The 19,639-nt window shown below is 41.4% G+C and overlaps 2 protein-coding genes across 2 annotated transcripts in view; one reads left to right on the top strand and one right to left on the bottom strand.

Annotated features, from left to right (window-relative positions):
* FGF16 (fibroblast growth factor 16) overlaps positions 1-19,639 on the top strand; it is a 48,671-nt gene that overhangs the window by 10,087 nt on the left and 18,945 nt on the right. The gene's annotated exons all lie outside the window — the stretch shown is intronic.
* Positions 972-2,483, bottom strand: LOC134947684 (uncharacterized). The gene is made up of 4 exons (XM_063935652.1): positions 2,298-2,483; positions 1,994-2,152; positions 1,298-1,551; positions 972-1,168 (listed from the first exon to the last, which is right to left on the bottom strand). Exons 1-4 carry the CDS (start codon positions 2,480-2,482, stop codon positions 990-992), a joined length of 777 nt encoding a protein of 258 aa, XP_063791722.1. The 5' UTR covers position 2,483; the 3' UTR covers positions 972-989.

The following is a 19,639-nucleotide window of genomic DNA, read 5'->3' as shown; positions in this document are numbered from 1 at the left end:
TGGCTCTGATAATACTGTATACTGTACTCTTACTGTACTTTGCATTCAATACAGATACTGTTTGCACACAGGTTTTACATGAATCATTGGCAATGCTGCAGGAGTGTCTCATTAGGCAATCTAAAATATACCACGACTATGGGTGGGGATACAGTAGGGAAGTTCTGTCACCATAAGCTGTCTGCTGTGTATAGCATATTTCCATCTGAGATGCATTTGTGTGTTTGTAATAAGAAAAAAACATTTTACTGTACATTTAGTGGATACAGTATTTCTCCCCCATAATGACGTACTGTATCATACTGTACAGGTACCCTCATGTACTGTACCGTACCATACTGTAAAATTGAATATTTATTGGAAAAACATCAATATTAATGTAAAAATAAAGTATTACAACATCCGATTCCATGTACTGCACTGATCAAAATGTACAGTACTCTTATTCAGGACTTATAAAACTGAAAATAACTGTTCATACAGTACACATCAATAACATTACTACTGTATAATATTCTACATTAGTTTATGCAATAATCAGACAAAGGCAATTTTATCATTTTTTTTAATAATGCACCAATTTAAAATTTTAAACAGAAAATACAGAACTACATATTTGTGGCTTGACCATTTCTTTCAACTACAACAGGTAATACTTTATACAGGTGATTTATATAATTATTACAATGTTCAGGTGTGAGTACTTCTAGCCAAAATTTCTTTATCCCATCCACCAGTTGCTGTTTTGTTGTTGGCTTTGCAACACTCCTAACGTACCTCTTCAATTGAGCCCACACTAATTCGATTGGGTTCATGTCTGGTGATCTAATTAAAAAAAAAAAAAAGCGTATAGAAAAAATTAATTACAGTACATTACAGTAAATAGAGAAAATTAAACATACAATATTGTACTGTTTATTAAACAAAAATTTTTTTTACAGTACTAGAGTGCTATCCAAAATTTTACTTGTACACTGTTGAAAGAATACTCACTCTGGTGGTGTGCGTTCCCAATTCATACCTTTCTCTTCCATAAATTTGGCTGAGGCGGAGTGTTTAGGATCATTGTCTTGGAATATCCTATGGTGAGTTGGGTAATATTTATTCACAAATGGCACCATACATTTCTCTACTATTGTTTCTTGGAAATATTTCTTATCCATGATTCCTACAGAAATCAAAAAATGTTGTTCATTAATAAGCAACTCCTTTTATTGTGCAGTTACACGTACTCTACAGTACAACATGTATTTTTACAGAACACAGGCACAGAATAAAGTATAGTACTGTACTGTACCTTCGAAAAATAATAGGGGACCAGCTCCTAATCGTGATATGCCTCCCCATACATGGATTTTCAATGGATGCTTTGGGCGTGGTTTTAAAGAGATATGGTTACGTTTCCTGAATGACATTCTGGAGAACCGCTCAAGGGCAACAGACGATTCATCTGTGAAAATGACATCATCAAATGTTTCACCACTCTCAATCCATCGCCGTGCCTGTTCCACTCTCTTTTCTTTATTCACATCTCTTATCATTGGAGATATCCTGTGAAGAGCCAAAAATAATGAAATCAGATACAGTTATGAAATTACAGATTTACAGATTACTGTATATACAGTAGACTGTATGTGCAGTATACTGTATTATATACCTACTGTATACATTAAACTGTACATACAGTACATTAAGTTACATACAGAGTAATATATATATACATACTGTACATACACACAAACACACACACACAGTATACAGTATGTAATCATCACAATAAGCCGGCAATGCTTCATTGCTGTCTCTGAGTGCCTATACAGTAGGTATCTCTTTTGGGATAGAATACTGTATATACAGTATATACACACACACATACTGTATATAGTATAAAGTACACACTCTGTATAATGATTTATGGCATTATTATATCACGTATCAAGGGATTATTAACAGTGCATTTACTGTATGGTTTATACTGCTTTCAGTATTTTACCTTGTTGCGCCAAAGGTCCATCCCATTTTCCGTCGCATCCTTCTGATGCTGGTGGCCGATATGTCCAGGTCATACTTGGAATGGAGAATTCGTTTTATTTGCAGAGCAGTACGCTCATCATCCTCACGAGTTAGTTCCTCCACAATTTGTTGCACTCTCCTACAGTACAATACAGTATGAAAAATATGAATTCATGAACAGCACAATCACAGTTACAATTGATGAAGTTTTTATTTTATTTCAAAAAAATTGTTTATGGTATAAAGCAAGTCATTTAAACATTACAGTAGTGTACAGTACGTACCATGTGCATTTTGTAGGAAATACAAATCTGGGCGTTGTTCTCTCGAATGCATGATAGCGCACCGTTTCTAAAGTGACTATAATGCCACTTTCCTTGAGCCATGCATGGATCTCTTTGATGGTTTTATTTTCTTTTTTCATGTTGGCGATTATCTTGCTCATCGTTTTGTTGATAGTTACTGGCATGTTGTCCAACTATAATTCCTGTATGGAGAGAAAACATTTGTGAATACTGTAGTCTAAAATTTACACATCTGAAAATGCATAAGAGTTTTATGATAGAAGTTAATACTGTACATGTTTACTATCCAGTACCTGATGTTCAAATTTAAGTATTGTATACTGTACAGTACTGAAAATACAACTTCAGTGTTATGGACTGCAATTAGTTTCCTGTATGAAACAGATACAGTACAGTAACTAACCCTCCTTGGAAGTGCATGGGCCCTGTGAGACTTACAGTAGTGTACAGCATAAGGGTCGACTGACATGATGTACAAGCATTACATACAGTACATGTCAGTACTGTATGTAAATTCTTCAATTATTGCCTAACAACAATGCTGCTTACTGTATATTAAATACACATACACTATGTATTACACTCACTGCACAATACCATATTCTGAATGTACACTGCATGACACGCTGCAATTACGCAGCACGATACACTGTGATACATTGCATATACTGTACACTGCATGATACTGTACACTGCACAATCGTAGACCACCTGGATTGTAAAGAACTACTGTATATACACAAGTTTAAAAAAATAACAATTGTTTTTGTAAAACGCATGTCGATCTTTTTCCATGTCAACTTAACGACCATGTCAACCTACAGTAACTGGTGTCAACCAATTTCAAAAGCCGCACCATCTAGGTCGACGCAAAAAAACAAATTGACCTTTTGACCCGGGTTAACGTTTGGTCCTTGTTTAACCATTTGTTTACCACAAATACTGTACAGTGCTGTATAGACCGGATACCTGCTGCTACAGCAGCCCCTGCTATAATGTACTGTACCTGTAACTACAGTAACTTAAAGTACAGTAATCTACAGTAATGTACTGTACTTACAATCCCTTATGGCCTGCAGGCGTCGTGGAGTCCGCCTCACGAGGTCACTCCACCTCCTCTGGAGAGACCTCACCGTTCTCCTCCGGTTGTAGGTCCGGAGGATATCCCTGCTGGCCCTCCTATATGCCCTTACTTTCTCCTCGTTGCTGGCGAGAGTTCTGTCCCGCCAGCGAACGAGGAGACGCAGCTCACCCATAGCATAGGGACGGTCACGTACAGGTACTACAGGTACAGCAGCCATGCTTATGCTCAATGAGCGATCCAGACGTCGTGCGTCTCAGACGTCGTGCGTCTCAGGCGTCGTGCGTCTCAGGCGTCGTGCGTTCCAGGCATTCAACGTACAGTACTGTAGTTACTGTACTTTGTGACAGTTTCCCTTAGTTTTACATACAGTATGCCCTTTCTTTGACCACAGTATTTTCCACTGTCTTGCCCTACGCCCTTCCCTCCTGGGAGCCTTCACAGGTCTTATGCTATACACAAATACCGAAGATGCACAGTCCGTCAGAATACACTCATTTCATTCACGCTGTTTGGGTGCATTTAGCGTAAAGAATCGCTCCTGCAGATGTACTTTGATTTATGTGAAACCTGTGTGCATCCTTCCATTGACTGTCTTACAATGGAAATAAAATAATACAGTGCATTATTACAGAAAAAAAAAAAAAAAAAAAGAAAGAAAGCACATCATGTCTCGAACCCTGGACCCCCAGCGAGGGAGGTGGGAGCCTTCACCCCTAGCCCACGACGCCTCATGAGAGATTTCTAATTTCATGTGTGAAAGTACTGCAAACAGCGCCCGGCCCTCGCCCCATTGCTGTTGGTTTATGCCTTAGAGGACTCGGACGCTCGCATTTGTAAAGCACGGTGTTTTCCTCCGCCTCCTGCTAGCCTGTTGCCCTTCCCCCATGGGAGCCTGCACAGATCATGCAGTAGACAGGGAGGGAATGCAGGTCATGTGCAATACACAAACGCCCACTGTAGTACTATTTTGCTCACTTACAGTACCGTACTGTACTGTAGGTTGCATTTAGCGTAAAGAATCGCTCCTGCAGATGTACTTTGATTTATGTGAAACCTGTGTGCATCCTTCCATTGGATGTACTGTATTGGAGAGAAAAAAAAAATGTTAAAGTGAATGTCACGGGAACACATTAAAAATAAGGTTGGCACTTCCTTCCCATTGGTGTTGGTTTACAGTATGCCGTAGTGTACTCGGACGCTCATGTAATTGCATTTCAAAGGCACAGTATTTTCCATCGTCTCCCCCCTACCCCCATCGCCCTTCCCCCCTGGGGGCCTGCACAGGGAGGAAATTCAGGTCCTGTGCAATGCACAAACGCTGAAGATCTACAGTACTGTTTTGCTTAGTTGGTAGCGCCAGAATACACTCATTTCATTCACGCTGTTTGGGTGCATTTAGCGTAAAGAATCGCTCCTGCAGATGTACTTTGATTTATGTGAAACCTGTGTGCATCCTTCCATTGACTGTCTTACAATGGAAATAAAATAATACAGTGCATTATTACAGAAAAAAAAAAAAAAAAAAAGAAAGAAAGCACATCATGTCTCGAACCCTGGACCCCCAGCGAGGGAGGTGGGAGCCTTCACCCCTAGCCCACGACGCCTCATGAGAGATTTCTAATTTCATGTGTGAAAGTACTGCAAACAGCGCCCGGCCCTCGCCCCATTGCTGTTGGTTTATGCCTTAGAGGACTCGGACGCTCGCATTTGTAAAGCACGGTGTTTTCCTCCGCCTCCTGCTAGCCTGTTGCCCTTCCCCCATGGGAGCCTGCACAGATCATGCAGTAGACAGGGAGGGAATGCAGGTCATGTGCAATACACAAACGCCCACTGTAGTACTATTTTGCTCACTTACAGTACCGTACTGTACTGTAGGTTGCATTTAGCGTAAAGAATCGCTCCTGCAGATGTACTTTGATTTATGTGAAACCTGTGTGCATCCTTCCATTGGATGTACTGTATTGGAGAGAAAAAAAAAATGTTAAAGTGAATGTCACGGGAACACATTAAAAATAAGGTTGGCACTTCCTTCCCATTGGTGTTGGTTTACAGTATGCCGTAGTGTACTCGGACGCTCATGTAATTGCATTTCAAAGGCACAGTATTTTCCATCGTCTCCCCCCTACCCCCATCGCCCTTCCCCCCTGGGGGCCTGCACAGGGAGGAAATTCAGGTCCTGTGCAATGCACAAACGCTGAAGATCTACAGTACTGTTTTGCTTAGTTGGTAGCGCCAGAATACACTCATTTCATTCACGCTGTTTGGGTGCATTTAGCGTAAAGAATCGCTCCTGCAGATGTACTTTGATTTATGTGAAACCTGTGTGCATCCTTCCATTGACTGTCTTACAATGGAAATAAAATAATACAGTGCATTATTACAGAAAAAAAAAAAAAAAAAAGAAAGAAAGCACATCATGTCTCGAACCCTGGACCCCCAGCGAGGGAGGTGGGAGCCTTCACCCCTAGCCCACGACGCCTCATGAGAGATTTCTAATTTCATGTGTGAAAGTACTGCAAACAGCGCCCGGCCCTCGCCCCATTGCTGTTGGTTTATGCCTTAGAGGACTCGGACGCTCGCATTTGTAAAGCACGGTGTTTTCCTCCGCCTCCTGCTAGCCTGTTGCCCTTCCCCCATGGGAGCCTGCACAGATCATGCAGTAGACAGGGAGGGAATGCAGGTCATGTGCAATACACAAACGCCCACTGTAGTACTATTTTGCTCACTTACAGTACCGTACTGTACTGTAGGTTGCATTTAGCGTAAAGAATCGCTCCTGCAGATGTACTTTGATTTATGTGAAACCTGTGTGCATCCTTCCATTGGATGTACTGTATTGGAGAGAAAAAAAAAAATGTTAAAGTGAATGTCACGGGAACACATTAAAAATAAGGTTGGCACTTCCTTCCCATTGGTGTTGGTTTACAGTATGCCGTAGTGTACTCGGACGCTCATGTAATTGCATTTCAAAGGCACAGTATTTTCCATCGTCTCCCCCCTACCCCCATCGCCCTTCCCCCCTGGGGGCCTGCACAGGGAGGAAATTCAGGTCCTGTGCAATGCACAAACGCTGAAGATCTACAGTACTGTTTTGCTTAGTTGGTAGCGCCAGAATACACTCATTTCATTCACGCTGTTTGGGTGCATTTAGCGTAAAGAATCGCTCCTGCAGATGTACTTTGATTTATGTGAAACCTGTGTGCATCCTTCCATTGACTGTCTTACAATGGAAATAAAATAATACAGTGCATTATTACAGAAAAAAAAAAAAAAAAAAAGAAAGAAAGCACATCATGTCTCGAACCCTGGACCCCCAGCGAGGGAGGTGGGAGCCTTCACCCCTAGCCCACGACGCCTCATGAGAGATTTCTAATTTCATGTGTGAAAGTACTGCAAACAGCGCCCGGCCCTCGCCCCATTGCTGTTGGTTTATGCCTTAGAGGACTCGGACGCTCGCATTTGTAAAGCACGGTGTTTTCCTCCGCCTCCTGCTAGTCCTCCATTCCCATTATGCATTAGCGAACTCAGACGCTCATACAGTATATTTCATATTTTAAAAAGCACGGTGTTTATACATTGTACTGTACATTATTCCTTTTACACAATTACAATTACTGTAGTTGCGTCTCCATACACATACAGTACTGTACTCCATACTTTTTCCACCGCTTCCCGTTACGCCTACAGTATTGCCAGAGCTGTAGATCAATCCGCCGCTATACTGTACGATCGAAAGTACTGGATTAGTGGAGCATTAGCCACACAGTGGTGGAGATGTGTAATGCATGATGAGTATCTAGATCGTCTCAACGCGCCTGCCTGTGATTAAACTCAGCTATCGCCTTAGCGTGGCTAAACGCCCGTCTCGGCGGAGAAACAGTCAAGATAAAGTTGGCTACATCTGTATACTGTACCTTGTAGTTTGTGCATTGTAAATGATCAGTCTGCACTCTTTCCAGAGTTGTCTCTCATTGTGTTCCATTTGGAAATTCTGTGAAAATGTTTGTCTGAACAAGCCCTACATTTTGAACTCTTAAGTTCCGGAGCAAGCAGCTTAGTGGGAGCAGTGATCATATTATGCAATCAAACACAGACAAAAAAAGCACTGAACTATTAAATTGCGGAGGATGATTTCTGTAATGAAAGAGGTAATTATCCAGGTATCAGTGGTAGTGATGCTCGTTTAAGATCACCTGGGTCATTAAGATTCTGCTTTTTTCCCAGTGTGGACTCACAATTAAATATTTTGCAAACACATGGAACATATGAAAATGGGTGGAAAGGCGAGAATATTTAGGAAAGAAATGTATCACGAATTGTGCAAGTAGTTTTTGTATACCTTGTCTCTAAAAGGATGATTCATAGGTGCCAGAAAAAAAAAAAAACACTTTGTGCGGCTTGCAGAGCTGGATTTATGTGAGGCTGCATCCACCTCTGCAAGATTATAATAAGCATCAGTTTTATGTCAGAAGAACAGCAGTATATCATACCTCCCAACTTCTGATGTGCCCAAGGAGGGAGAGTAACGCATGCCGAAGTCCAAATTTGGCCTTGCAAGTAAGGGCCGTGGCCTCTGGTAGGGGCGTGGCCTCGTGGCAAATGCCACGATCGCAAACCATACCCCCCGTTTTTGTCAGTGTGGCGGCATGGACAGCGCTCAGTGAGCTGCTGGCCATGCCCCCTATCCCTCTCTGGCAGGGAATAGACGCTGTGCGCATGCTCAGAGCAGCGAGTGACAGGGTGGGAATCTCCCAACTGCCCCCCACCCGTAGGACACTGCGACCCGCGGGTGGGACAGCGGGACAGACCGTGAAAAACGGGACTGTCCTGCCAAAATCGGGACAGTTGTGAGGTATGGTATATGCACATCTCCCAACAGTCCCAGCATAAAGGGCTCCATCCCTGATCATAGGTAAACGCAGGGGGGGTCCCGGTTGCCCAGAAACCCCCCTCCTCTTGGTAAATGGCAAATTATGACAACAATACCAATGGTATATAGTACGATTACTAGAGCTGCCGCACATGCCCAATGGTAGCAGCTTTTTCGGTATCCGGACTCCAGGTCGACAGCACAAAGGTCGACACACCTTAGGTCGACGTCAATTGGTCGACACACCTTAGGTCGACATGGACAAAAGGTCGACAGGAACAAGGTCGACATGGAAAAAGGTCGACATGAGTTTTTCACGATTTTTTTCTTTTTTTTTTAACCTTTTCATACTTAACGATCCACGTGGACTACGATTGGAACGGTAAAGTGTGCCGAGCGAAGCGGTAGCAGAGCGAAGGCACCATGCCCGAAGCATGGCGAGCGAAGCGAGCCATGCGAGGGGACGCGGTGCACTAATTGGGGTTCCCGGTCACTCTACGAAGAAAACAACACCAAAAAAACATAAAAAACTCATGTCGACCTTTTTCCATGTCGACCTTGTTCCTGTCGACCTTTTGTCCATGTCGACCTAAGGTGTGTCGACCAATTGGCGTCGACCTAAGGTGTGTCGACCTTTGTGCTGTCGACCCTCAGTCCCAGACCTGCTTTTTCTATCAAGTTTGCTGTGTGTGTTGTTCTGAACCCCCATTCAGTGCACTGAACCAAAGAGTAGCTACCAGAAAGAAGAGACCATGGAGGTGGGAGAATGTGTGCTTAGAAAGTCCAGTACTTGTTCTATTTTGTTTGTGCATTTATTTATTATAGTATGGTTTTTTTATTCTTTTCCTGACCATTTATTTTATTTATATTATTTAAATATGTTTGATACAGCCTACTATAGATCATCTATACTGTATTCCATGTTCTGCAGAGCGGGATATTTGCAGATTGTATTTGGAAACCCCCCTCTAGAAATCCTGCGTTTGCCATTGCTGATTGGGCCAGAAGGTTTGGAGGGCTATCCTGCTGACTGCCAGAAAAGAAACAGTAACATATGCACCTGTATTTACTGTATGAGGTTTGACATTATGTGTGCTGATACCGCTTCTCCCCATGTATGACTGCGGCGATGCGTGGTGTAAGATAGCACGCCAATGTGGAGGGCAGTGTTTGAACAGTCAGTTGCACTGCCCATTCCGACACCTGCAGTAATCAATTTTGACAGCTGCAGGTATCGTTGCCCTATCTCCAGAGCAGGGACAGCTCCGTCCTTGGCTGCAGTGGCTGCCGGCTGTGGGGTCGTCGCATGTGAGATCTTGCAATAATAGCGAGATCTCGCACATGCCCAGAGGAGGCGGCCCAAGGTGTTTATACATCTTATCGGTGTAGCTTCCTGCTTTGCCTCAGTAATGAGGTGATCCGTGCTGCTATAATACGTCTACCTTTCTGTCTGTGTGTCTTTATTGAATAAGTTGCATTTACTATGCTCTGGTAAGTAGCGCACTACCCACAGCCTCCGAAGGACACTGCGGGTGATTTTGCAGTAACGATATTGACTGGGGGCTTATGCATAATGGTGAGGGTATCTCTTTGTATTATATGGTGCTCATAAACAGAAAGGTGCTACCTGGAGCTGGAGAGACAGAAGGAGGCTCGAGAGATGGAAGGGGGCTGGGTGGTGAGAAGGGGGGCCAAAAGGTCTACAGTGGTTAAGGTTGACTGGTATAAAAGGTCGACAGAAACAAAAGGTCGACATGACAATGGGCAACACATGTGTTTTTGGGTTTTTTTTTTGCCACATCTTGTATATTTCACGTTCTGTGATCACCATCAGAACAAACGTAGACTCTCACAGGCTCACTTTGCTCACCACGCTTAGGGCAAGGTGTCTTGAGTCGTACTCCACGTGGATAGTAAATCATGCAAATGTTGGGAAAACATGTGAAAACCCCCAAAAACGTGTCGACCATTTGTGTGAAGACCATTGTCATGTTAACTTTTTGAACCTGTCGACCTTTTGTACAGTACCTGTTGACCTTAAGCACTGTCGACCTTTCATCTGTCGATCTTTTGTACCTGTTGATCTAAACAGATGTTGTCAACCTATTGACTGTCTTACTAGAAAGTGTAGATCTCTTATCCGGATACAAATTCATAAAGAACTATATGAAATATTATCAAAAAACTATTATATAAATGTATGTGATTGTGTCGGCTACTGGCTTATGAGAATTGTTACATATCTCCCTAATCTTAGAAATCACTATTATATGTACGGTACAACATTAGTTGGAGCACTTAGGGAACATTGCGATTGTGAGTCTGAAAAGCATGCAGAAACCTGAGTAACAAGCATCAAGGCGGTAAATGTTCTGTGAACTAGGAATTTTTTTCAGTGACAGACATTTAAAAAAATATTTTTACAATTTTTTTTAATAAAAATTCACTTTTGTACCGTGGAACTGAAAGCCCGATTCTGCCTGCTGTCTAGGTAACCTCCAACTTAGTTATCCCTTACCACTCTGGCCAATATAGGTTTCACTGATAAATTATGGTGATAACTTTTTTTTTCGGTGGTAGGGGGGAGGGGGGGATGTATCGCCAGCATTGCCATATATTCTTAAATAGGGCACGCTGATTTGTGAATATACTGAAATGAATAAAATAAGTCACTGTTAGAAATATGTAGTTGAAAAGTTGTTTTTTAAATTGGTTCTACGCATGTTTGCTGCTCTGAATGAATGTCCCCCTTACTTGATTGCTCTCCAAGGTGATTACTCTTAAAGCTGTTAGTCAACATTTAACTGCACGCACATACATAATTCTTAGTGGGAGAATTACTGTAGCCTATTATTTACATCAGTGGTTGTCAACCTCAAGCTGCAAGTGTCCCCAACAGGTCTTGGTTTGAGGATTTCTGTCTGAAGAAACACTGTAATTACTGGCCCAGCATAATTAAAGGAATCCACAAAACATGACCTGTTGAGGACTTGAGTTGAGAACCCCTGATTTAAAGATTATTTAGCCAATGAGCGTGGCACTGTGCTATCTTCTTTATCTATGGGTGAACTTTCACTGTAACATACCTTCCAACTGTCCCGAATACAGCGGGACAGTCCCGCTAATTGAACACTGTCCCACATTCCTTCTTGCAGGTCGCAGTGTGCTGTGGGGGCAGATTGGGAGAGCCTGTGATCACTGCTGCTCTGTTCTGCAAAGCAGGCGGTGATCACTGATTAGATGCCGTGCGCATAAGCATCTGTCAGTGCAGGTAGGGTTAGCCGGGGGCTGCCCAGCTGCTCAGGGAGAGCTAGGCACGCCCTCAAAATTATGAAAACGGGGGTCGCGGAGCTAGGACTCACCCCTCAACTCGAGGTCACGTCCCCTTTTCGGCCACAGTCGCACCTCCAGCACGGCAGGTCCCGTGACAGCAGCATCAAAAGTTGGGAGGTATGCTGTAATGTGGCAGAGCAAGAATATATAGTATATATTAAGCCTAATTATTATAATGTGGTCTACATATCTCCAAATACAGAAGTACAAAAAATGTACATGCAAGAACACCTGCTTTTAGCAATAGTAGTTTTGGAAAATGATCAAGCTAACAGGTGTTAAGGAAATATATACTAACGCAGTATACCTCAAAGAAATCATACACCAGGCAAACGATTCATACAACTATGCCACTAGGGCTGGGCTAATGTACAAGATAAGATACTGTCCTACCCTGATAGCTTAGTATTAGTGTGCAGGTTCCAGCTGTTGCTGAAAGTTCCACCTAGTCCTTGTCCCAATCGCTCTGGCTTTGTAGTCTCTGTAAAATAAATGTTTCATTCCCCATTATCCGTGTGAGTGAACGTGTCTAGACATCCAATCTAAGACATTCTGGGTTTGTACATTACAGAGCTCCCCAAGGCAGTGTTAAATGAATATTTGTGTGCTGGATTTGAAAGAGAAGCCCAATAGTATTTATTGGAAACCTGTGTCTGTACATAAAGCGGAGCTGAATCATGCACCACAAGCCTATAATATTATGTACATGGTACATTAATTTGCTATTAACTCTTCAGCTGACAGAGGAATGTGCTGCTCATTATAAAGAAATACATGGCTTACTCAGCTACTTTGTCCTTTGTGGAAGACCATTTCGTCATAGTCACAAATATAGTGTGACATTCACCATAATTTGACAAAACATAATAGTAACGGAAATAGTAGAAGCAGTTTTCTGGAGCTAAGTAAGCTACTGTATAAAAGTTGTTCTGATTGCAAAATGTAAAAGCAAAATGAGTTGTGTGCACCTATAAAATACCCACCCTGCAGTTGATCAGTATTAGCTGTCAGATGGCCAGTCTTAGGTATGTCTGTGTTTGTAATTCTCATACAGTTTAAAAGAAACCAGCAAAAATATACAAGCTGAACAAAAAAGTGCACTAAGTGTACCACTTGCGGACAGCAGGTAGAAGTGCAACAGAATGAAAGATGAATGTGTAGTATAATCTGTGCATGACGTGGGTGGTGTATAATACAGTAACTATACTGTGCATATAATGGGGCATATGCATCAACACTTGGAGAGATATAGGGGTGTATTCACAAAGCAGAGAAAAGCCCTGTTTTGCAGAAAATAGGGTTTTACTCTGCTTTAGGCTATTCACAGAGCAGGTTATCGTGGAGAAGTTCCTAACTTCTCCAGCGGTAGCCCCAGTGGCGCACCCAGGGGGGGTTTCCGAGTACCCAGAAACCCCCCTCCACTAAAAAAAAAATATTTTTTTTTTTTTAGCTGCATGAGTATTATTAATGACTGTCTAGCATCCTCTGCAGCCTGCTGTCTTCCTGGTGGCACTTGCAAGTGCAATAAAAGTTTACTTTATTTTAATTATAGTACATATATATCCATGTGCCTACATATATACACATGTATATACATACATACATACATACAAACACACACACACACACACACACATATGATATATATATATATACATGTGTATATATATATGTGTACTGTATGTGTGTGTATATATATATATATATATATATATATATATGTATGCATGTTTAATATGCTATGTATATGTGTATATGGGTTCACTACGATCTCCCGGCGGCCGGCCTCCCGGCGACCAGCATACCGGCGCCGGGAGGCCGGCCGCCGGCTTACCAACAGTGTGGTGAGCGCAAATGAGCCCCTTGCGGGCTCGCTGCGCTCGCCACGCTACGCGCGCCACACTATTCTATTCTCCCTCCAGGGGGGTCGTGGACCCCCACGAGGTAGAATAAGTGTCGGTATGCCGGCGGTCAGGCTCCCGGCGCCGGTATGCTGGTCGCCGGGAGCCCGACCGCCGGCATACTGAAGACCACCCGTGTATATGTATGTATGTGTGTATGTATATGTATATATATATATGTGTGTGTAGATATATGTATATATATATATATATATATATATGTGTAGATATATATATATACACACACACAGACACACTAGTTTTACGGACCCAGCATATACTGGGTCACCTCAGTCCCCACCCCCGTGATTGGCTCCGCCCAGTTCTGGAAACCCCCCCATGCAAATCCTGCGTTTGCCACTGAGCCCTGCTCCATGCCTGAATCGCATTACTATATGGTGAGTACGTTTCAGGAAAGGGCGGAAAGCTCAGCTTTCCACTTCTCCATGGAGTTCAAATTCACCATCCCAGGATGGCGCAATCTGAACTTCAGTGCGGAAACAGCAGGAAAGCTCAATGCTTCCCTGTTCTCTGCCCGGCACTAGCTCCGCCCCCTGACCTTCCAGCAGCCTATGCAGCCTCCCAGGACCGCAGCCATCAGTGCATGCGCAGAAGGGATATGCCGGCTTCACAGATGAGACCGCAGGAGAAGACACAGTTGGGACCCTTGATACCGGACCGCATCGTTGGAGAGATGAGTATACATGAATTGTTACTTATGAAAGCTATATATCGTATTGAGCTGATGCGATGTATAGTGATAAGTAACAATTAACTTTTTTATTTCTATATGAATAGACCCCATAGTGGAGAAAGATAAAGTGTCAACCAATCAGCTATTGTCATTTTTCTAACATAGCCTGTAACATGGTAGTAGGAGCTGATTGATTGATACTTTACCCCTCTCCACTTTATCTCCAAGTGTTGATGTATATGCCCCATTATGAGTAACATTTGGCAATATTTGTTTATTAAAGGGTAATTCCACCTACTTAAAAATTTTCATTGCTCAATCTAGCAGAACCTCAGGTCTCCAAGTTGATTGTGAATAGAACGAGAGCTTAACAGCAGTATGTGTCAGTCTCTTAACTAGTACCAGGAAATCCCAGGGATGTCAGCTTTCCCATCCCAAGTCATTACAAATAGATCCATGATGACATTTGTTGTAGTTATTGATAGAATTTGTATTACTAATAGATCCACTGTTCATTGTATCTATTAGTACATTTCAAAGTCATTTTCTAGGGTGGTTCTTAATATGAATAAGCAACCATCAGAGAAAAAATATATATAGCAAAGGAGGACATTTTATTATGATGGATTTGTATCAGGATCCCTGTGCTTGGAATGCCGGCGGTCAGAATACCGATAGCGGCATCTCAACTCGCAGGATCCTGACACCTGTACGGTAAGTATACTAACCCTAAAGCCCTACCCCATGATCCCATTAGGATTTCTGTATCATTCTTAATGGATGTAAAATACAAAATATATAATATATTCCTTTCAATATAAATTTTAACATCTTGCTAGAAAAAAAGAAAGAAAGAAAAAACAATATAAAATTTGCTTGGTTACAGTGGGAAATCAAAAAGCAAGTCCTTGTACAACACTATGAAATCTGCCTGCTCACAGAGATTTTGACCTTCTGTAGTCTTGAAGGAGTTAATGAGGAACTCCGGTCATTAAAATGTTGCTTGCCATAGACCTCTGTACTGTGAGCACACAACCCTGAGATTAATATGAACAGTAAGGTTACACACGCATATGCCTCACTTACGGTACAGTAGCTGCCAACTTGCTGATTTTTGTCCTCAGCCCAATAGGACTGCGTATGAAAGTCGGCAATTCCATTGTGGTATGAGGTGCCATTGCCGTTGTTTCAATACCATTGCACTTCGTCCCACTTGCGGCTAATTAAATTGGCCACAAAGTTAAGGTACAAATTAATTTCTAATTTTCTATATTTGTATTTTTTTCTGGTAACTCCAGTGGTTGCTGTTCAACATCTCAAGACCCAGAAAATTAAACAGTAAATATAGCTGATCAGGCAGATTTTGTTGCATTGGTTCAATACTCATCGTGCAATAATCCCGGCCTCTACATGACCTGCTGCTATTATGCTAATCACTTACTGGTACTGCTCTGACTTGAGGTTTACTCCCAAATTCAGGAACTAGAAGAGAAAACAAACTGTATGATGGCAGAAAATTACAGGCTCCACTTGCTCACACACTTTTCTAGTAAATTAAGTGTGAAGTCCCTGTATGGCGCATACTAAAAGATTGGTGTTATTGCTCACTGCTGTCTCATTTTGTAAAGGGTGGTGATGGGCCCAGTTAATTCTAATATTCAATGAAATAACACAGGAAGCATCACTAGCATTACATTACTTGTCAAAGAGTTTTTAGTGAGGCGTGGCATATCTTATACCCATGATGTTAGATCTGACATATTTTTAATGTGTTAATTGTATGTGTCTACACCAACATTATACTTGTAATAGAATAGCTTGTTACTGTAGTATTTAGAATATTATGGGAACTGCATGTGTTCAGGATACACCGGTCTGGTATATAGTATTTCTAAGACTGCATAAATTAAGGCCATTGGCAATGCAGAAAGATCCTTTCCTTTCTTTGGTATTACAGAGTGCTTCACATGTGGTTTGAAGACACACGTTCTACGCTATTGGCCACCTCATCAGCAAAACTAAACATATACATTTAGGATGATTAGTTTTATTATTTGCTAAATATCTTTCTTTTTTAAATATACATGATTAATGTGACTGTATAAAACAGTAGTTAGTGCACACATGAAGAGCGCTTTAAACTGCATTTCCAGAACGGTTCAGAAATATTCTAACTTCCTTTAGTTCACTTGGCCTGTGCAGACATGTTATTAATTCCCATCACTGCGACCTCAGAATGTTAAAGTTACCAGAATATAATCTGTAGAACACTGGGTAGCCAGCAAGAATCTTACTTGATTTATAGATTTAAAAGTTTAACTCCATACGGGTGATCAACATTTTCGGGGAGATGTACTAAGCAGTGATAAAAGTGGAGAAGTGAGCCAGTGGAGAAATTGCCCATGGCAACCATGGGCAATCTATACTTTGATAGTTTGCAAATTATAAATGTTACGTAAATGCTGATTAGTTGCCATGGGCAATTTCTCCACTGGCTCACTTCTCCACTTTTATCACTGCTTAGTACATGTCCCCCTTTATCTCCTGTGATTTTAAGTTCCTCACTGTGCAAGTGTTAGATTGATACATTCTCTGATACAGTTCATTTGACACCTACAGTATTTATTGGTTCTATTCTGAGGCTGTCATGAGTCTAAAACGTGTCTAATCAGACAGCGCTAACACATATGGATAGAAATATACTATAGGAATAATAGTAATGTGTGATTTTCCCTTGGTATAACAGGTAATTTTGTATGTACCAGGGAATTTAAAAATGGCATCTAATATGCTTATTAGATTCCCTTCTTTTAGAGAAACAGCTTACACTAGGAAACAGATATGTCCTGTATTTTATTGTTAGCAAACTTCCATCCTTCCATCTTCCTTGATAGAACTAAGTTTCTAGGTTTCTGTTGACGATCGTCTCCAGCTGAAGGCACCTGGAGATGTCACGGAAGGCCCTGTAGGTCCTGGTTGAGGTTCACAATGTAAAGAGTCCACTACGCTTCAGAAGCTGTATGAGAAAATGGGCTTATGCTACCCATGCTGTCTTGTGATTTTAGTGTCCATCACTGTGGATCTGGTCACATATATTCCAGCTGTCATGACATCACATCTTCTACAATTCCATAGTGGTTAATAAAGATCTATTTTCAAAGACTCATCACATTGGATAGGTGTCACCACATTGGTGCTTCCTCTTGTTCTTCCTCTTTTTCAACCAATAGGAGACTGATGTGTTGACATCTCCTTACCAATCAGACAAAGCTGTCTCATTATTATAATGCAATAGTTACATGGCTCCAGCATGTTTTATGCAGCTGTACAATGTAAGGAAATTTTTTTCCAGGCTAGCATCAAATACGTATTAAACAGCTATGTTTGTAGTTTTCCCATGATATTGGGTACACAGCAGTGCATGGCAATATTTGTTAATGTTTTCAAAATGTAAAAAGATAAAGTACAGTAGGGTGTATTTTTCTCTATAATTAATTACATACATGATTAGTAAAAGTTATGGGAATAAGTCATTCTGCATAGACGGTCTCATTCCACTACTTATTTCCATTTATTAGTTTGAGCAAAACCTGTCAAACATCTTTATGAGAAGCCAATAAACTAACAAGAATTAACTGCAATAGAACAGTTCCTCCTAGACGATTGGAGCTCATTTAAGAAAAACTGATGATGTTCAGAAATTAAGAATAGCGAAAAAATATTATTCTACATCCGCATGAATTCTTATGTATTATGTATATTTGTCGGTCACTCAGCCCCAGACTACTGCATTTGTCTAACTGTGTTATCTGCATGAAGTTTGCACATTTTATATTCCTAGTCATTGGCCTGAAGCTATATCTATGGACCAAACACTTACATTAGCACACAATTTAGGATGGGTCCCATTCTGCCAGATTTTGTAAACTTACTGTATACTACCAAATAATAAAGTACATTAATAACTTTAAATGTTACTTTGTACAGGCCTAATATTGTCTATTCATTATTTTTAACAATAACATAATTAAAAGGCATCAATTATAACAATTAAGATCCTCTGACTTCTATAAACAATAAAATACAATGTGTAAATGTCTGTATCACATAAATATAATGCAATGTTTCTGATGTTACCTAATGTCAAACATGTTAGATGGACTTTGGGGTCGATTCAATTCAGCAACAGTTGAATAGCGCCGGGAATTAGCTCCCGACGCTATTCAATTCAGCTAAAGTTAAGTCGAAGAATGGCCATTCTCGCCGACGTAACTGGTTGTTTTGTCAGGAGAACGAGCATTCTCCGACTTAACTACCCGCGGCGATGCTGATTCCCAGCAGAATCAGCCTTGCGCCGGCTTCGCGGCAGCACTTTTGTCGGATTTCTTCTCTCATCCCCTGGGGGTGAGAGAAGAATTCCCAACAATTGAGGGTCACTTGTCGCTGTATTGAATAGCGTCAGGAGCTAATTCCCGGCGCTATTCAACCGTCAGTGAATTGAATCGACCCCTTTGTGTTTGGGACACAAACAAATCCTATGGAAAGTCAAACTAAAAGCAACTAATGTGACTTCTGGAGGAATTTTGACCAAAGACAGGAGAGCTGAGAGTTGTGCTTTAGTTACATTGCCCATGTCTATTGTTCTTCTCTGCAGACATGATGTTACTTATACTACCTATCCATTTATTTATACTTATGGACTCTAACTGAAACACAAGTAATGATGTATTTACTGTACCATAGAGAATAATTATGTATAGTCGCCATCCGACTTCTCAGTGGAAAATTTACAGAGGTCGAACCACAGGCATTTGAATATACTAGGCCAGGCATTAGGTAGCTTGCGCTAGTGTTGTGTTATTCTGCCCCCGTACTAACCATGGATGTGACAGAACAAAAATACTAATATACAGTGCCTTGCTAAAGTATTCACCCCCCCCCCCCCCCAACCTTTGCATTTTTCATGTTTTGTTGCCTCACAATCTGGAATTAAAATGGATTGTTTGAAGGTTTGCATCATTTAATTCACAGAGGTTTTTTTTTATATTGTCAAGCAAACACCAAATAGGACAAAATAACAGGAAACTTCAGCGTGCATAACTATTCACCACCCTAAAGTCAGTACTTTGTAGAACTGCCTTTTGCGGCAATTACAGCTGCAAGTCGCTTTGGATAAGTCTCTATGAGCTTGCCACTGGGATTTTTGCCTATTCCTCAAGGCAAAACTGCTCCAGCTCCTTCATGTTGGATGGTTTCCGCTTGTGAACAGCACTCTTTTGTCTGACCACAGATTCTCAATTGGATTGAGATCTGGGCTTTGAGTAGACCATTCCAACACATTTAAATGATTCCCCTTAAACCACTCGAGTGTTGCTTTAGCAGTATGCTTCGGGTCATTGTCCTGCTGGAAGGTGAACCTTCATCCCAGTCTCAAATCAC

This window comes from Pseudophryne corroboree, chromosome 8, assembly GCF_028390025.1.
Source record: "Pseudophryne corroboree isolate aPseCor3 chromosome 8, aPseCor3.hap2, whole genome shotgun sequence".
NCBI lineage: Eukaryota > Metazoa > Chordata > Amphibia > Anura > Myobatrachidae > Pseudophryne > Pseudophryne corroboree.
Note: the sequence above shows the minus strand (reverse complement) of the source record. Positions and strands in the feature narration are given on the sequence as shown.

What these genes read in the sequence shown, in the direction of transcription:
- LOC134947684 (XM_063935652.1), bottom strand. Translation starts at nt 2,482, where the DNA reads ATGCCAGTAACTATCAACAAAACGATGAGCAAGATAATCGCCAACATG. An exon ending in TTTCCTACAAAATGCACATG is followed by an intron (nt 2,153 to 2,297) that starts GTACGTACTGTA and finishes ATTGTACTGTAG; the next exon opens with GAGAGTGCAACAAATTGTGG. An exon ending in TCCCCTATTATTTTTCGAAG is followed by an intron (nt 1,169 to 1,297) that starts GTACAGTACAGT and finishes TGATTTCTGTAG; the next exon opens with GAATCATGGATAAGAAATAT.